The sequence below is a fragment of the Lontra canadensis genome, unplaced genomic scaffold, assembly GCF_010015895.1.
Source record: "Lontra canadensis isolate GAN:19392208 unplaced genomic scaffold, GSC_riverotter_1.0 scaffold40, whole genome shotgun sequence".
NCBI lineage: Eukaryota > Metazoa > Chordata > Mammalia > Carnivora > Mustelidae > Lontra > Lontra canadensis.
In genome coordinates, this window is record NW_022631034.1 from 11,346,790 (window position 1) to 11,363,639 (window position 16,850).

At 34.6% G+C, this 16,850-nt stretch overlaps 1 protein-coding gene across 3 annotated transcripts in view; it reads left to right on the forward strand.

Annotated features, from left to right (window-relative positions):
- DNAJB4 (DnaJ heat shock protein family (Hsp40) member B4) overlaps positions 1 to 15,595 on the forward strand; it is a 34,174-nt gene extending 18,579 nt beyond the window's left edge. The window contains exons 2-4 of one of the 3 annotated variants that reach the window (XM_032870181.1): positions 5,636 to 5,877; positions 12,144 to 12,712; positions 14,285 to 15,595. In XM_032870181.1, the coding sequence (XP_032726072.1) occupies positions 5,667 to 5,877; positions 12,144 to 12,712; positions 14,285 to 14,518 (1,014 nt within the window). In that variant the 5' untranslated portion in view covers positions 5,636 to 5,666 and the 3' untranslated portion in view covers positions 14,519 to 15,595. Of the gene's footprint in view, positions 1 to 5,307; positions 5,878 to 12,143; positions 12,713 to 14,284 lie in introns of those variants that run through there. The other 2 variants (XM_032870180.1, XM_032870182.1) reach the window with 2 other exon arrangements.
- Positions 15,596 to 16,850: the final 1,255 nt, after the last annotated feature.

Genomic DNA, 16,850 nt, shown 5'->3' on the forward strand with positions numbered 1-16,850 from the left:
ATACAGAAAATCTTTAAAAACAACAACAACAAACAAAAAAACCCTACACTTATAGATGAAAAAACTTAGATGAAAAAAATTTAATGTAAAATGACTGTGTAATGGATTTTTAACCCCTAAGTGGTAAGGAGATAGCTCAATCTGAAAAAGTAAATGTAACAGCAAAATTTCTCTAAAGTACTATGTAATTTAATAATTATATCAATCCACTACCCTATTGCATCTAATTGCACTGAGTATATTGGTATATTTAACAGTTTTTTCCCTTTGGATTATTTTCTAGGGATTAATTTCAAGGTATGGTATTTATAGAGATTTTAAAATCATTTTTAATAATTGTTCCCAGGGTCTCCTGGGTGGCTCAGTCAGTTGTGTCTGACCTTTTTTTTTTTTCTTTTCCCCCCCAAGGAAATACTTTAATTAAAAGGGGATAAAGTGGCGACATCTGGGTGGCTCAGTTGGTCAAGCATCTGCCTGTGGCTCTGGCCACAATCCTGGGGTTCTGGGATTGAGCCCTGCATAGGGCTCAAGTGTCTGACTCTTGATCTCAGCTCAGGCTTTTTTGTTTGTTTGTTTGTTTGTTTTTAAAGATTTTATTTATTTATTTGACAGATAGAGATAACAAGTAGGCAGAGAGGCAGGCGGGGGGGCAGGGGAAGCAGGCTCCCCGCTGAACAGAGAGCCTGATGTGGGGCTAGATCCCAGGACCCTGGGACTATGACCCAAGCCGAAGGCAGAGGCCTTAGCCCACTGAACCACCCAGGCGTCCCCTCAGCTCAGGTTTTAATCACAGGGTTGTGAGTTGTTCCCAGATGGTTCTTAAATTATTTTTATTATTTATTTATTGTTAATGGATAAATGGGTGTTTAATTGTTACCCATCTTGAACTGTCAATTTACATCATACAGACTTTTTTCTTTATCTTTATCTTTTTTCTTTATCTCACTATATTAGTTTCCTTGGGCTGTTAAACAAATTGTCACAAAGCAGGCATCTTAAAATAACAGAAATTTAGGGATGCCTGGGTGGCTCAGTTGGCTAAGCCACTGCTTTCAGCTCAGGTCATGATCCTAGGGTTCTGGGATCCAGTCCTGCATGGGGCTCCTTGCTCAGCGGGGAGCCTGCTTCTCCCTCTGCCTACTCTGTCTGCCGCTACCCCTGCTTGTACTCTGTCTCTCTCTCTCTCTCTCTCTCTGACAAATAAATAAATAAATAAATAAATAAAATCTTTAAAAACAACAACAACAGAAATTTATTCTCACACTTCCGGCAGCTAAACCAAGATGTGGGTGGGGCCATGCTCCTTTCAAAGGCTCTGAGAGAAAATCCTAGGACAGTAGTATAGATCTACACATTTCAGGAATAACTTTTCTGCTTATTTGAGTGTTTGTCATTTTTAAAAGAAAAATGTCGTGGATTTTATTTTATTTTTATTATTGTATTTTTTTTAAGATTTTATTTATTTATTAGTTAGAGAGAGAGAGAGAGAGAGCATGAGCACAGGCAGACAGAGTGGTAGGCAGAGGCAGAGGGAGAAGCAGGCTCCCCGCTGAGCAAGGAGCCCGATGTGGGACTCGATCCCGGGACGCTGGGATCATGACCTGAGCCAAAGGCAGCCGCTTAACCAACTGAGCCACGCAGGCATCCCTATTATTGTATTTTTAAGTAAGCTCCATACCCAGCGTGGAGCCCAATGCAGGACCTCAACTCCCGACCCCGACTGAGATTAAGATCTGAGCTGAGATCAAGAGTTGGATGCCTTAACCCACCGAGCCACCCAGGCACCCAGAGAATTTTAGCTCTTAAAAAAAAAAAAAAAAAGGTTGGGGTGCCCGGGTGGCTCAGTTGGTTGAGCGGCTGCCTTCAGCTCGGGTTGTGATTCCAGGGTCCTGGGATCAAGCCCCACATCAGGCTCCCTGCTCAGCAGAGAGCCTGCTTCTCTCTCTCTCCCCCTCTCCCTCACGCTCTGCTTACTTGTGCTCTCTCTCTAACTTTCTGTCAAATAAACAAATAAAATATTTTATTTAAAAAAAAAAAAAAAGGATGTTTTTCCTCGGTAACCTGAATATACTGTTTCCTTTTTCCCTGGGCCTACCTTGTTTCCTGGGATCCATGTTGTTTTTTTCTGCTCACTTGACATTGAAGTAGTGGAGGGGTAGTCGGGCTCCCCTAGCTTTGGGTATGAGTTGGCCTTGATCCCTGCAACCTCCTCCTGATGCTGCCATATTTATTTTCTTTATTGAAGTACAGTTGACACACAATATTGCATTAATTTCAGGTGTACAACATAATGATTCAGCAACTCTGTATGTTATGCTCACCACAAGTTAATATACAATGCTATTATGTTACCACTGACTATATTCCCTATGTGGTACCTTTCATCCTTGTGACTTACTCATTCCATACATATAATATCTTCTTTATCCATTCATCTATGAATGGACACTTAGGTTGCTTCCCTATCTCGGCTACTGCAAATAATGCTGTAATGAATATGTGGGTGCATATATCTTTTTGAATTACTGTTCTTCTTTCCTTTGAATAAATACCCAGCAGTGGAATTACTGGATTGTGTGGTATTTCTAATTTTAAATACCTGATGAAGCTCTGTACTATTTTGTGCAATGGCTAACCAATATACATTCTTATCAACAGTGCACAAGGGTTCTCTTTTCTCCACATCTTCAGCAACATTTGTTATTTCTTGTCTTCTTGATATTAGCCATTCTGAGTGGTGTGAGGTGGTATCTCATTGCAGTTTTGATTTGCATTTCCCTGATGATCAGTGATGCTGGACATCTTATCCTGTGGTCTGTTGGCATTGTTCCCAAATGTTTGAAAGAATTATTTACACTACTCGTTTCATCGAAATCTAGCTAGACTGTTTTATATTATTTAAAATTATAAATGCTTCCTTATTGACTTGAAATTTCAAAGTTGAGGTGACTTCGTGCTTTCCCATTTTAGCATTATGATTCTTTTTTGTGTGTATATTTGAAGAAATATGAAAATCCCTTATCACCCTTCTCTATGTGTGGAAAGTCAGATTTGTTTCCATTTGTTAATATGTAATGCATTTTTCAGAAATGTGAAAGATCTAGTCTTTGGGTTTTAAAATCCTTTAATATGTCAAGTCCTGATAATATTTCTAACCATCTGAAAATGATTGAATCAGATAAGAATCTGTTTTTCTTTCCTCTCATTATCACCCACCAGAACAACTCAGAGTTTTCACATATAGTAATAGTCAGTGTTCCTTTGGTAGTGATTATTTAAATGAGCAATTAATTCTAGAAAAGGTGATTTTTATTATATTTTTACTCTAGATGCTGATCATTGCACTGGACTTCAACTTGCATTTTTTTTTAAAGAAGGAGTTTTAGGGTGACTTTGGATATTAGCATTTTTCCCCAGGCTTTTTTGAATTTGAATGGTTAACCTTTTGACATGGAGTATTCCTTGGTGGGACTAAAAAATTTGAATAGCTAGCTGACCAACCTCTGTAACCTATAAATAGGCTAGACAGATGCTATACATTTCTAATACCAAAGTATTTTTAAAGGAGAGAGTTTTGAAAAATAGGAAATCCTAGCTATCAAATGTACAAAGATGAATGTTCTGAAAGAATTGCTGAATCATGAATGTAAAGCTGCTTGGCATATAAAGTAGGTGTTCCCATATCTTTAAAGTTTAACATGTGATCATTAACTTTTCATCATCTCTAAACATACCTAATCCTAGCTATCAAATGTACAAAGATGAATGTTCTTTTTTTTTTTTTTAAAGATTATATTTATTTATTTGACAGAGATCACAGGTAGGCAGAACATGGCCGGTGGGGGAGGGGGGGAGAAGCTCCCTGCTGAGCAGAGAGCCCTATGCGGGGCTTGATTCCAGGACCCTGGGATCATGACCTGAGCTGAAGGCAGAGCCTTTAATTCACTGAGCCACCCAGGCACCCCAAAGATGAACGTTCTGAAAGAATTGCTGAGTCATGAATGTAAAGTTGCTTGGCATATAAAGTAGGTTCCCATATCTTTAAACATGTGATCATTAACTTTTCATCATACTCTAAACACATATGTTCATTTCCTTTTCCTTTACATGTTCTGTTTTTCTTTTAAATTTTACAGATTTAAGCTATTTATAGGGCTTTGTGCAATTCTTTTCACATTTTCTTATGAATCTATCTTTCCATTATATTAGAAATGGGAACATTTTTGAAAAGATGACAAAACAATATAGGAGAGAAAAGATGAGTAATATACATTGAAAATATTTCTCATAAGCATCCAAAAAAGAAATATATATACATATATAAAAGCAGACATCAAAAGAGTATGTAAATGAGAGGATATAAACTTTGTTAACAAAAAAAAAAAATACAAAACTACAACAAATAAACATAAGTATCAGAAAAAAAAGGAAATATACTAACATTTAGCAGGGATTACCTAGAGTGGTATGATAGGTTTTTATTTTGTATTTTTTTCTTCTTTTTTCCTTCTGTGTTTTCCAAAACCTTCAGCAATGAGTATTGCTATTTATAATTAGGGAAATGTGTTTTCAAAAGAAAAAAATACTTCTCATATCACTGCCCCGTAAATAGCATATCCAGTTTTTAAGATGATCCAGTCAAGGTCTTATAAGAAACATGAGTATTTACTGTCTGTAACCTGATACTTGTCTTCTATCTTTCCTGCAGCACAAAAATTCTTTAAATAGTGACCCTAGGAATGGGTGGAGGTGGGGAGGGGCTGAGAAGCGGGCTCTCATTCTGTTTTTGCTGAAGTAACTAAAATCAGATATGAAGCTTTCACAAATATTTAGTTTGCCAGAACTATTAACTCTTGTATACTACAAAAAACTAGTTAAAATAGTATTTAAGTCCCTTACTGCTTTTGATGTTTATGATATGTGGCCTTTACAATGTGAAATTAGTAAATTGACTTCCTGGCATTTCTGATTGCTAGACCCAGGAATTCTAAAAATGACACAAATTATCTGAAAATTTTAATTTAAACAAACCATATTTTGGTATTGTATACCTTTCATTTGGATAACTTGAAATAAAAATTAAAATACCTAAAATAAGTTCAGGGGTACCTTTATTTGTATAATACCTTTAATTTATTTTAACATAGGATGCCTAATGGCTATAATTATCTTTGTTTTTTTTTCACCTACAGTAGAGTGAATAAATATGTAGTTATGACCTGCTATGCTGAAATAATTGGTTTTTGAATCCACTTAGCTTCTTAAAAGGGAAATAAAACTGGGAGAACCAGAAGGAAAAGGAATAGTTAATCCTGGAGGAGGAGAAAACCTAGCTCAGTACTTTGACTAGAGGCAGCTGGGGAAGTGACGTCCTGTAGCATTTGCTGTTCTAGAAAGTACAGAGACACGTAGTGAAAATGGGAGGATCTAGAAGGAGGCCGTCTCCTGTGTAGTGTATATTTATCTGTAAGTGAGCCTTTGGGGAAGGAATTAAATACAGAGACGCGGTTTGCTTGCTGCCTTAAGACAGCGAAGCTGAATTGCTGATTTGCTTTAACTTTTAAAATACCCAGCTTGGTTTATTTTTCTTAGAATCATACTGCTAAGACTGGGGACGCTGTTTTCTTTCACAAAGGGAAATCTAAGTTCATTTCAAGGCATTCGAAATGGGGAAAGACTATTATTGCATTTTGGGAATTGAAAAAGGAGCTTCAGATGAAGATATTAAAAAGGCTTACCGAAAACAAGCCCTCAAATTTCATCCGGACAAGAACAAATCTCCTCAAGCAGAGGAAAAATTTAAAGAGGTCGCAGAAGCTTATGAAGTATTGAGTGATCCTAAAAAGAGAGAAATATATGATCAGTTTGGGGAGGAAGGTAAGTATTCCTTGTATGTCTTTTGGTCTCTCTGGCTCTGTCTCACTCTCTCTCTTTTTTCCCCTCTCTTTCAGCCTACTGGTTATCTTTAAATTCTCAGACATCAAAAGTAGAAAGAAAAATAATGGATAACAATAAGATTTCATCTTTGAGCATCTGAATGAATATTATTACATAGCTGTGAATGAAATATACTTGTTTGCCTTTTTTAAATTTTGGCATTTTTAAATACATATTTATTCTGCCACTAGATTTATAATGTTAACATTGTGTATTTGAAAAGAAGCCTTACATTCCCATACTCATTAATGAATTGTGTCAAAAGTCTTATGCAACCTGTTTTGTATTCTAATGAATGTTCTGCCATAACCAGTATAAGCCCTTAAAATGTTAAGATGGCAGTACAAATTCTGGGTAGTTTATATTTTATTCACAAAAACAAAAGAAGTTTTTTTCTTTCTGATAGTAATTTAATTTAGATTGAACAAGAGAGAATAGTCTCTCTGAGAAGCAGAAGGCCCAGGCATTTAGCTCTAGTTGTTTTTGGCATTCCGCCTGGAGAGGAAAGAATTTTCCTGATGTCATAAAATACCAGAACAAGTTTTTAGCTTAATTGTAAACAGTAATTGTGTGCCAAGAAAATGAGATCTCAGAAATACAATTTTTGACCTAAAATGGCCACCTAGTTAGAATAATTATTAATTTACTTTTAGGTAACATTTCTTTGGAAATTTTACTATCTAGGTATAGAGGAAAGCATGACAACTTCCCTTTCCTCTCCCTGCCATACTTTTGTTTCTTTCATTGTGAGATCAGAAACTAGTTGAATACAGTAAATGAGGGTTATTAAGATTATCCTTTTATCATTCTGTATTTTAAATTAAGTTTGTCCATCATTTCCATATAAATGTAGCTATAAGGTAAGACTATTTTAAATTGCTAATTAACAGCAACAACAAAAACACTTTAATTCCTACAGATTCTGAGATTTTCAACATTTTGAATCAGGACTAAGTTACTTCATTAATTTTTTCTCCCAAAATATTCTTTTAAATCATTGTATCATTCTTTGCCGCCTTTATCACATTTAACATAAAGTTTTCTTAATCAGAAATATATCCTAATTTACAGTGAAGCAGTAACTACTCATTTTGAGTTAAAAAACTAAATTTATATAAGCAGATTGATTGTGTAAAGGGTTTTTTTTTTTTTTTTCCCCTCTTCCTTTTTTATTTGTTTTGTTTTTCTTTTTGATCTGAGTAGCCAAAAATTGCAATTTCTGTTCTTGGTTTTGGTGTGATGAGGACCTGCAGTGTCAGGTTCTTCCAAAGTCAATATTGAAAAAGGCAAGTAATGGCCAGTTCAATTCTGCTTGTTCCTTATGGCTGTACTAATCAAAATACTATGATTCGGTTCATTTCGAAAGCTAAGCAGGATTCTGAGGTACTACAAACAATATGCTCTTTCTAAAAAGTTATTTGTAATTTTGTAAGGGAATCCACAACCATTCCCCCTGAAAAAGCAGATATCCACTGCTTAAACCACATCTCATTGATAGCTCAAGTTTGTTTATAACTAAGCCGTAGAATTCAGTATTTTCTAAGGATATTTATCTTCAGAATTTTCAAGTCATCAGATGATACATTTTTCTTAACATTACCTCTTAATAGTTTTTTCCTTGAGTGCTGTTTCTCTAGTTTGATGCTTACTGATCATTATCAGTGGATGAATTTTTTTAAAAATGAAAGCAATGTCATTTGTGTACCCTGAATTTTTTTTTTTGGTTCTTGATTCAGATAACTGATACAAGCAATAGAGGTAATAGGGAACAAAAAGTGCTTTAAAGCACTGAAACCTGAAATTCAGAAATATTCTCTAGTTATGAGTGACTTCAGAATATAGTTAAATGAAAATTATTTGGTTAATTTTTAAAAATTATTCTTCCTTTACAGAAAAGCATTATGTTTATTTGCTCTTTATTCAGAATAGTTCATTTATACTTTGGGAAAATCCCTTTTAGGTATACTGTTTTAATGTGGAAAAATATTTTTTTTGTCTTTGCCTTTCATTGGTCAGTTTGTGCCTGCAGGCCTGGTCCCATCACCCAATGTGTTCTCCAGTAGTAACGGAACATGGAATTTAAGGACTGTGGAGCTATTAGTAACTTATGTAATATACTCCTTAACACCCCCCCGCCCCATTATTACACTGTCTTTCAAGGCGTGGGACAGTGGGTACAGAAACCATGAACTGTGACGTGTATGAGCTGAACAAGCTAAACTTACATAGTTAGAAAGTAAGAGAGGGGCCCCTGGGTGGCTCAGTTCGTTAAGCGACTGCCTTCAGCTCAGGTCATGATCCTAAGAGTCCCGGGATCGAGTCCCACATTGGGTTCCCTGCTCAGCAGGGAGTCTGCTTCTCCCCCTGACCTTCCACTTCTCATGCTTTCTCTCTCTCGCTGAAATAAATAAAATCTTCAAAAAAAAAAAAAATAGAAAACCAGTGATCCAGTTTATTCATGTTTTGAAAATCTGTAATATCCACAATTTTAAAGGTTGGGTTTAAAAAATTTTGGATAAAAATAGAGATGTTTTAAATTTACCATATGACCCAGCAGTTCCACTCATAGGCATCTATAAAAGAGAATTGAAAACATAGATCCCCAAAAAGACATGTACATGAATGCTCAGAGCAGCATTATTTGTAATGGCCCCAAACTGGGAACAATTTTAAAGTACTATCATTAAGTGAATGGATAAACAGAAAGTGGCATATACGTACATGTACCCACACCCACACACATGCACACACACGTACACCCTAGAATACTACTTAGCAATTGAAAGCATTGATTTCATAAAACATGCTACAACATGGATGAACTTAAAAACTATGCCAGATAACAGAAGTCAGATTGTCAAAGGCTACATATTCTATGATTCCATTTATATGAAATGCATGGAAAAGGCACAGTCATAGAGAAAGAAAGCAGATCAGTGAGTTGCTTAGTGCTAGAAGTGGGAGCAGAGGTTAGCTACAGATAAAAATTAAGAAAGCTTGTTGGGTTGAAAGAAATGATCTATAACTGGGCTGTGATGATGGCTGCAGAACTCTACAACTTCACTAAAATCACTGAATTATATATTTGCAATGGGTTAATTTTACAATATATAAGAAATAAAGCTATTTTTAAAAAGGGAGAAATGTTCTCCATACTTGAACCATTTGAAAACAAAAAAATAACTACATAAATTTAAAATTGGATTTTGAACCTGTCTCTCCCAGAAAGTTTCAGGTTTAGTTCTGAATTGTTCAGTGGATATGAACAGAAGTTTGCATTAAAAGACTGAAAAAAAAATTTTAGTAACACATCCTTACAGTATCCTAGTTCTCTAACATTTCTTTTTCTTTATGCCCTTTTTTTTTTTTTTTGGTTTATAGTTTACTCAATAACTTTCATTAAATACTGAAAGGTAGTATTTAATGATCAAACTTGTGTTCAGTCTATTAATCTATACCAGCTTGCTTCTTTAGTTCTTTAGTTTACATAGTTAACCAACTATGTATTTTCAAAAATAAGTTGGATTTTTGTGAGTCAAAGCTGCTTAAAGGATCTCATTATGCTAGTAACTCTGTACGTCTTGCTATAAATCTATAGATTTTTACATATCAGATCTCCTTAAAGTAAGAGTTATTAAAATCCTAATTTTTTTTTCTTTTAAGTCCTAATTCTTCTCCAGTGCTGCTGCTTTTGACACACTTTCAACTAACTAGTGGAAATCATGGTTATAGATTGTATACCGAACATATATTTGTTTTTGGATTGCAAATTGGTTGGTTGGTTTTAAATAATAGCAGTCTTTCTATAGCATAGGCAAATGTTGATTCTAGAGCATATTCCTTGACACGCAAAGTGATGATGGTGTCTAGAAAACATTTTGGAGAGCAGAGGGAATCCAATTGAATATTAAAAACTTTCCACAAGCAGTCAAAACATATGTAATAAAGAGTAGACTGTATGGTTGATAACATGCTTGGTACAATTCAAGTGCTAGGCAAGGCAGTCCTTGCATAACAATTCATGTTATATTGTTGTGACTTTTGGTAGGATTTTTTGCAGTCATTATATAGTAGTCTTGTCCTTTATTAAGCTATGTACTTGACTGTTTAGTGTCAAGGAAAACGTCGAAGTTTCATTGGAGCCTTCCCGTCAGCTTTGATAAATGTCACTTCAGACTGTGAATCTTCTCAGGGACTCTGTAATCCTGATTGAGTTACCAATTTTGGCAGAGGAGGGAAGAGGTTTTAGGGAAAACCCAAACCCATAATAAAAAAAAACTTAAAATGTTATTCCTTCTTTTCATGAATTTATCATGAGTCCAAAACATTTAGATATTGACTTGTAGAGAGTGAGATTGGGCAAGCTAATTTACTCAATTTATGTTATTAACTCTCTGTTAAACTATTATACTCCATTATATTTGTGGGATGAAAAATAAAATGATTAAAGTAATTTAAGCATTGGTTTAATCACATTGATCATGACCTTGAGTTATATACTTAAGCTATCATTTGTAAAATTCTGTCTCTAGCTTTTTTTTTTTTTAACATTTGGAGTTATAACTGAACTGCTAAAATTTATAAAAAGAAATTTGTATGAGCTGCATGTTTAAAGTCCTTGTTCTGCTTTTGCTGGTCATTCTGTTTCTATAAGGGATATCCTAACTGCTCTTTGGATATATCATTTAATACATATTTTGACAGTTTACAGATTATTAGACTTTTCTTGGTCTTTCCAGATTTCTGTTCATGGATGAAGGTAAAAATGTAAACATCAGCTGAGACTGTTGGATGACACAGAATATATGTATACCTTTTAATAGAAGAAGACAAATAGAATAAAACATACAAAACTAAGTCTCTTTGAAAGCATGTTGAGTATAATTTTATTATTAAGTCTCAACTGTGTATGTGTGGTTATACTTTATATTTATATTGCTATATATTATACTATATATTGCTTTTGCTTTTGCTTTTGCCTCTTTTCTATCCTGATACTCAAGACACCTTTTAAAGTTTAAATAGACTTTAAGAACCAGTTCATTCTCTATTCAATAAATACAAGCACCTATCATTTTCACCCTGTATATGTGAGCAATGCAAAAATGAATTAAAATGTATTTCCTGCCCTCAAATTACTATTTGAACATATTAGAATCACTTAGTTTAATCTCTAGGACTTATCACAGTTTTAAGATTTTTAGATTTTCTTCCTGCTTGTTTCCTTTGTCAGGAACTCCTATAACAGTCATTCAGAATCTTTGCTACTACTGTAATGATATAAATTCTTGTCAGTATTGATCCCTTAAAGGATCACTATACTAATGTTTTATGGGTTTTAATAGAAACTTGCTTTGGTATGTAACAGAAAATGCTAATTCCAAATATGTGATTGCTTGTGAGCTACATATTACTTAGCCGAACCTTAAAGAATAGGGTCGAACGTCACTGTCTTGGTGTCTGAAGTGAGTTGTCCACAATAGGCAGAAATTACCAGTCCAAAGGACTAACATGTCAAAAGAGTTTACAGTGCTTGATTTTAATCTTCTTTTTACATACTGTTGAAATTAATGCCATCACATGGTAAGCCTATATAAACAATTTTGTTAGCTAGAATAGGGATAATAATTTTGGAGTCTAAAAAAACATTTTTCATACAGTGTCCTATTATTAGAATTTTTTCCCTTTCTGCCACAGAAAGAGTTCATTTTAATTAACTCTTCAGTAAAAGTACTGAAATAAAGCTAGTTAGTATGAAGATGGTATTTTATATTGTTGATTATGCTCACTGATTGTAATGGCACTTAATGATTTAGGTCATGCATTTTGCATTGATTACCAAAAACCTATTTCAATTGACATCTTTTGAAAACTTACATTTCTATGCTTTAGATTATCCAACCAGTAGTTTATGAGATAAGAAGTTTCCGGTTTTATTTTATTTACCAGTGGAACAAAGATTCAGGAATAAATTGTCACTAAACATGGGGATTTGGAGGAAGAATTTGAAAGCTAAAAGTTGACCTTAGGATGGAATGGTCAAAAGTTACGTAGCTGTTCTGCATTTAGTCATAATGGCATTTCTGGCCAATTTATTAATAGATTGTAACCTAAGTTGGCCAAAGTTTGTTAGTAATACAGTTTTTACAAATTTCACTTTCAAGAGTTGCAAGCTTTTTCCTAATCATGTTTATTTGTTCGTTTAGGATTGAAAGGAGGAGCAGGAGGCACTGATGGACAGGGAGGTACCTTCCGGTACACTTTCCATGGAGATCCTCATGCCACATTTGCAGCATTTTTTGGAGGTTCCAACCCCTTTGAAATTTTCTTTGGAAGACGGATGGCTGGTGGTAGAGAGTCTGATGAAATGGAAGTAGATGGAGATCCTTTCAGTGCTTTTGGATTCAGCATGAACGGATATCCAAGAGACAGAAATTCTGTGGGGCCCTCCCGCATCAAACAAGATCCTCCGGTTATTCATGAACTTAGAGTATCACTTGAAGAAATATATACTGGTTGTACCAAACGGATGAAGATTTCTCGAAAAAGGTTAAATCCTGATGGAAGGAGTTATAGATCTGAGGACAAAATTCTCACCATCGAGATTAAAAAAGGGTGGAAAGAAGGCACCAAAATTACTTTTCCAAGGGAAGGAGATGAAACACCAACTAGTATCCCAGCAGACATTGTTTTTATCATTAAAGATAAGGATCACCCAAAATTTAAAAGGGATGGATCAAATATAATTTACACTGCTAAAATTAGTTTACGAGAGGTAAGTTAGTAGGACTTGGGATTCTGAAACCAAACAGAATTATGCCTCCATTCTTAGGGAATGTATCTAAATAATAACTAATATTTATTAAATGTTTAGTACACATTATTTTTTAAGTTCTCATAAGAACCCTCCAGAGGTGGGGCACCTGGGTGGCTCAGTCATTGGGTGTCTGCCTTCAGCTCAGGTCATGATCCCAGAACCCTGGGATTGAGCCCCGCAACGGGCTCCCCGCTCAGCGGGAAGCCTGCTTCTCCATCTCCCATTCCCCCTGCTTGTATTTCCTCTCTCTCTATCAAATAAATAAATAAAATCTTAAAAAAAAAAAAAAAGAATGCTTCAGAGGTAGTACTACTATTATACCTCTTTTATGGATAAGATTACATTTTCTAAGTTTAGTTACCTATACTAACAATTTAAATGCCAACTTGAAGTGCTAACCAGATTATGTACTAGGAAGCCTAATACTGGCTTTACACTACTCAAATTTTATAGGTATGGTTTATGAGCTGTGCATTGTAATTGAAGTCGATGTATAAGATTTTTTCTAAAATTGTTAATTTGGAGTAATAATTATATAACCAAAAAGATACTAATTTAAAATAATTTATAAGCATACTGCTTTAATATGAGTCCTTATTTGTTCTATTTTTAGACATCATTTTTCAAATTGGATTATAATCCTGCAAAAATGGCCATGTCAGTTATCTGCTTAAAATGCTTAAATGATCCCACATACTGTCTACCATAAAGTCCAGACATTTAAGCTTAAAATGAAAGGTCATTTTCAATCTGATTTCTACCCATAAATGTTTATGCATTTCCCTAAGTTTGCTCTATTATTATCTTATATACATTTATGTCATCGTCTGAGTTCTAACCTTTGGAGCACTGTTGTTCCTTACTCTGCCTTGAAACCTGCTACGGGTTTAATGTTTAGCTCAAGTATTCTGTACTCTCAGAAGCTAAGGGGGGTAAGCTGGGTGCTCTCTGTCTCACAAAAGACTTCTGCACCTCTGTGCTAATGTTACTGTATTATTATTCCTGGTTTGCTCCTGAGTTCCTTGAGCATTCCCTGGGGTGGGATCTGTGTTCATGGTCCCTAAGCTCAGTATCTAGAAGGAATATGTGGCATATAGTAGCACTCAGTAAACATTTGTTGACTAAACTAATAAAATGTATTTCTTATCCTAACATTTTTCCTTCCAAAGAAGTAGGTAGTTGCTCTTATTCTAATTCCTCTCACTCCTAAATTTCTCCCTCTTTTCTTGTCCAGATCCATCCCGGCATCTTGAATGTTGTAACGGCAACCTCCATTTCATTTCAAGACAATGTGGAAGACCTCCTTTACTTCTTTCCTTTCCTTCCCTTTCCCTTCGCCTTTCCTTCTTTTGTAGTGTGTCTGATCATGCATGACCTGAAGGGATTTTTTTAATAGGGGAAAAAGTCTTAAAATTATTGATATGCTTTTGGAGGTTAAGATTTTACCTTATGGTTTCATCCTTTATACCGAGTTTTGTTGTTGAGTTTTTGAAGTTCTGAAGTTTGTTAATTTTATTTGGTCTATTTTAGGCATTGTGTGGCTGCTCAGTTAATGTGCCAACAATGGATGGAAGAACCATACCTATGTCAATAAATGATATTGTGAAGCCTGGAATGAGGAGAAGAATTATTGGATATGGGCTGCCATTTCCAAAAAATCCTGACCAGCGTGGTGACCTTCTAATAGAATTTGACGTGTCCTTTCCAGATACTATATCCTCATCATCCAAAGAAGTACTTAGGAAACATCTTCCTGCCTCATAGAATGAAAAACTTTGTTACCCATATTTTGATAAGGCACTGAAAATATAAAAGGACTGGCAGTTTACTGATGTAGATGTGAATTCTGTATAAAGATGTGTAAATTATCTTGAGGATTCATTAAATTGCATGAATAGAGACGGGTCAAATAAATAGGCAAAAGGGATTTTTACAGTTAGAGATGAAGACACAACCGTTCACTGTATTTTATTTCATTTCTCCCAAATCAGAAATTTTTAGTATTTTGCTTACATGTAAAATTGTTTTTGTGGAGTTAGTGGATATATTTCTAATAAAGTGCTAGACTATCCAAGTACTTTATTTCTTTTATTTTTACATTGTCAGTATGATAGTTTCTCATTTTTAATGGAAATTTAAGTTCTTAACTCACCTACACATGTGATATATATTTCTAGAAAATAAAAACCCAAGTAATTTGGAAATATGGTTAACTAGATTTAAATCTCCAACTGAAATGTTGCTATAGGGCTGGGACCCATAAAAGAATATCCTAATGCGTATATTTTACCATTTTGGTTTTTAAAGTATGCTGTAGCATTTTTCTTAATAACATGGTTGTAATGTTCTTAAGGCACACCTTTTCATCATAAAGAGTAAATTAATGGCAATTTATCTCCTGTGGAAATCCCAATTGCCTGAATTACTGATATTTTAGAAATAGGCTGTTTTTAAAATGCCATATGTAATTTTATGCAAGTTGACTATATATCTTGGACTTAATAAATTATAGGCACATTTTATTGTCCACTAGTTTAAAATAACTTGTTTAATAATAAATGTGTTTTTAGAGGAAATATGTTACTTGGAATTAATTTTCCAATTACACAATCTTCTATAACTTACTCATCATATGCTATATGTATCTTATGCAATTTCCCTAAAAAGAATAAACTACCACTATGGTGTTAAACCAAAATATGGGGAAAAGAAACACTAACTGCTGCTTATGAATGACATTGCTACTACTTGTTATGCATATAAATATTTTACTTTTTCATATGTATAGATTGCATTTCTTGGGTGTTTTAATTTTTTAAATATATTTACGTTTAAAAATTATTTTGCTTTCTTTCTTTTTTTTTTTTTTTGACCACAGTAAGAATGATGTCTTGAAACAAAGTTTTTGGTTCAAAAGTAGCTTTTAAGATGACTGATCTATGTACAAGGTACACTGGATCCTATCACCTTTCAGTAGAGTACGAGGATTCTTTTAGAGATATAGTAAATGGGCTCTAATCACTACATACTTTATAGCCTTACTGCATTGTAACTGACATGCCATAAAGCTTAGCTTTTTAAAAGTATATCGTTCAGTGGTTAGTATATTCACAGAGTTGTGTAACCACTAAATCAGAACATTTTCATTACCTGAAAAAGAAACTCCATATCCATTAGCACTCACTTCCTATTCTTCAGTGTCCGGGGATTACAAATCCACTTTCTCTCTCTACAGATTAGTCTATTCTGGGCATCTAGTACAAATGGGATCAAAGAATATGTGGTTTTCTTCCCTCAGCCTCTCTCACTTAACATCATGTTTTCAAGTACATCCATGTTGTATCATGTATCAGTATTTTGTTCTTTTTTACGGCCAAATAATGTTCTGTTCTATGGAGATAACCATGTTTTACTTTTACATTTATTAGCTGATGGACATTTAGGTTATTTCCTCTTTTTGGCTGTTGTGAATAATGTTGCTATGAACTTTTTTTTTTTAATAAGATATGATTTTTTCTCTTTCTTTTTCTTAAAGATTTTTATTTATTTGACAGAGGTCACAAGTAGGCAGAGAAGCAGGCAGAGAGACAGGAGGAAGCAGGCTCCCCACTTAGCAGGGAACCTGACTCGGGGCTCGATCCCAGGACCCTGAGATCATGACCTGAGCCTAAGGCAGAGGCTTTAAACCACTGAGCCACCCAAGCACCCCACTATGAACATTTTTGCACAAGTTTTTGTGTACATAACTTTTCTATTTTCTTGGGTATATACATCTAAGAATAGAATTGCTGAGACTAAGCATATGCTTTAGTTGTAAATGGAACCTGGCTGGCTCAGTTGGTAAAGCATGAGACTCTTGATCTTGGGGTTGTGAGTTTGAGCCCCATGCTGGGTGTAATGGTTACTAAAAAATTAAAAAAAGAAATTGTTAAAAATGCCAGAGAATTCAGCTAATCATACTTACTAATCCACCTAATTCATAAATAATCCCTTTATTATTTTGTTCTCTGAACAACAGTTTAAACTCTTAGGAGGGGCGCCTGGGTGGCTCAATTGGTTAAGCATCTGCCTTTGGCTAGGGTCATGAATTCAGGGT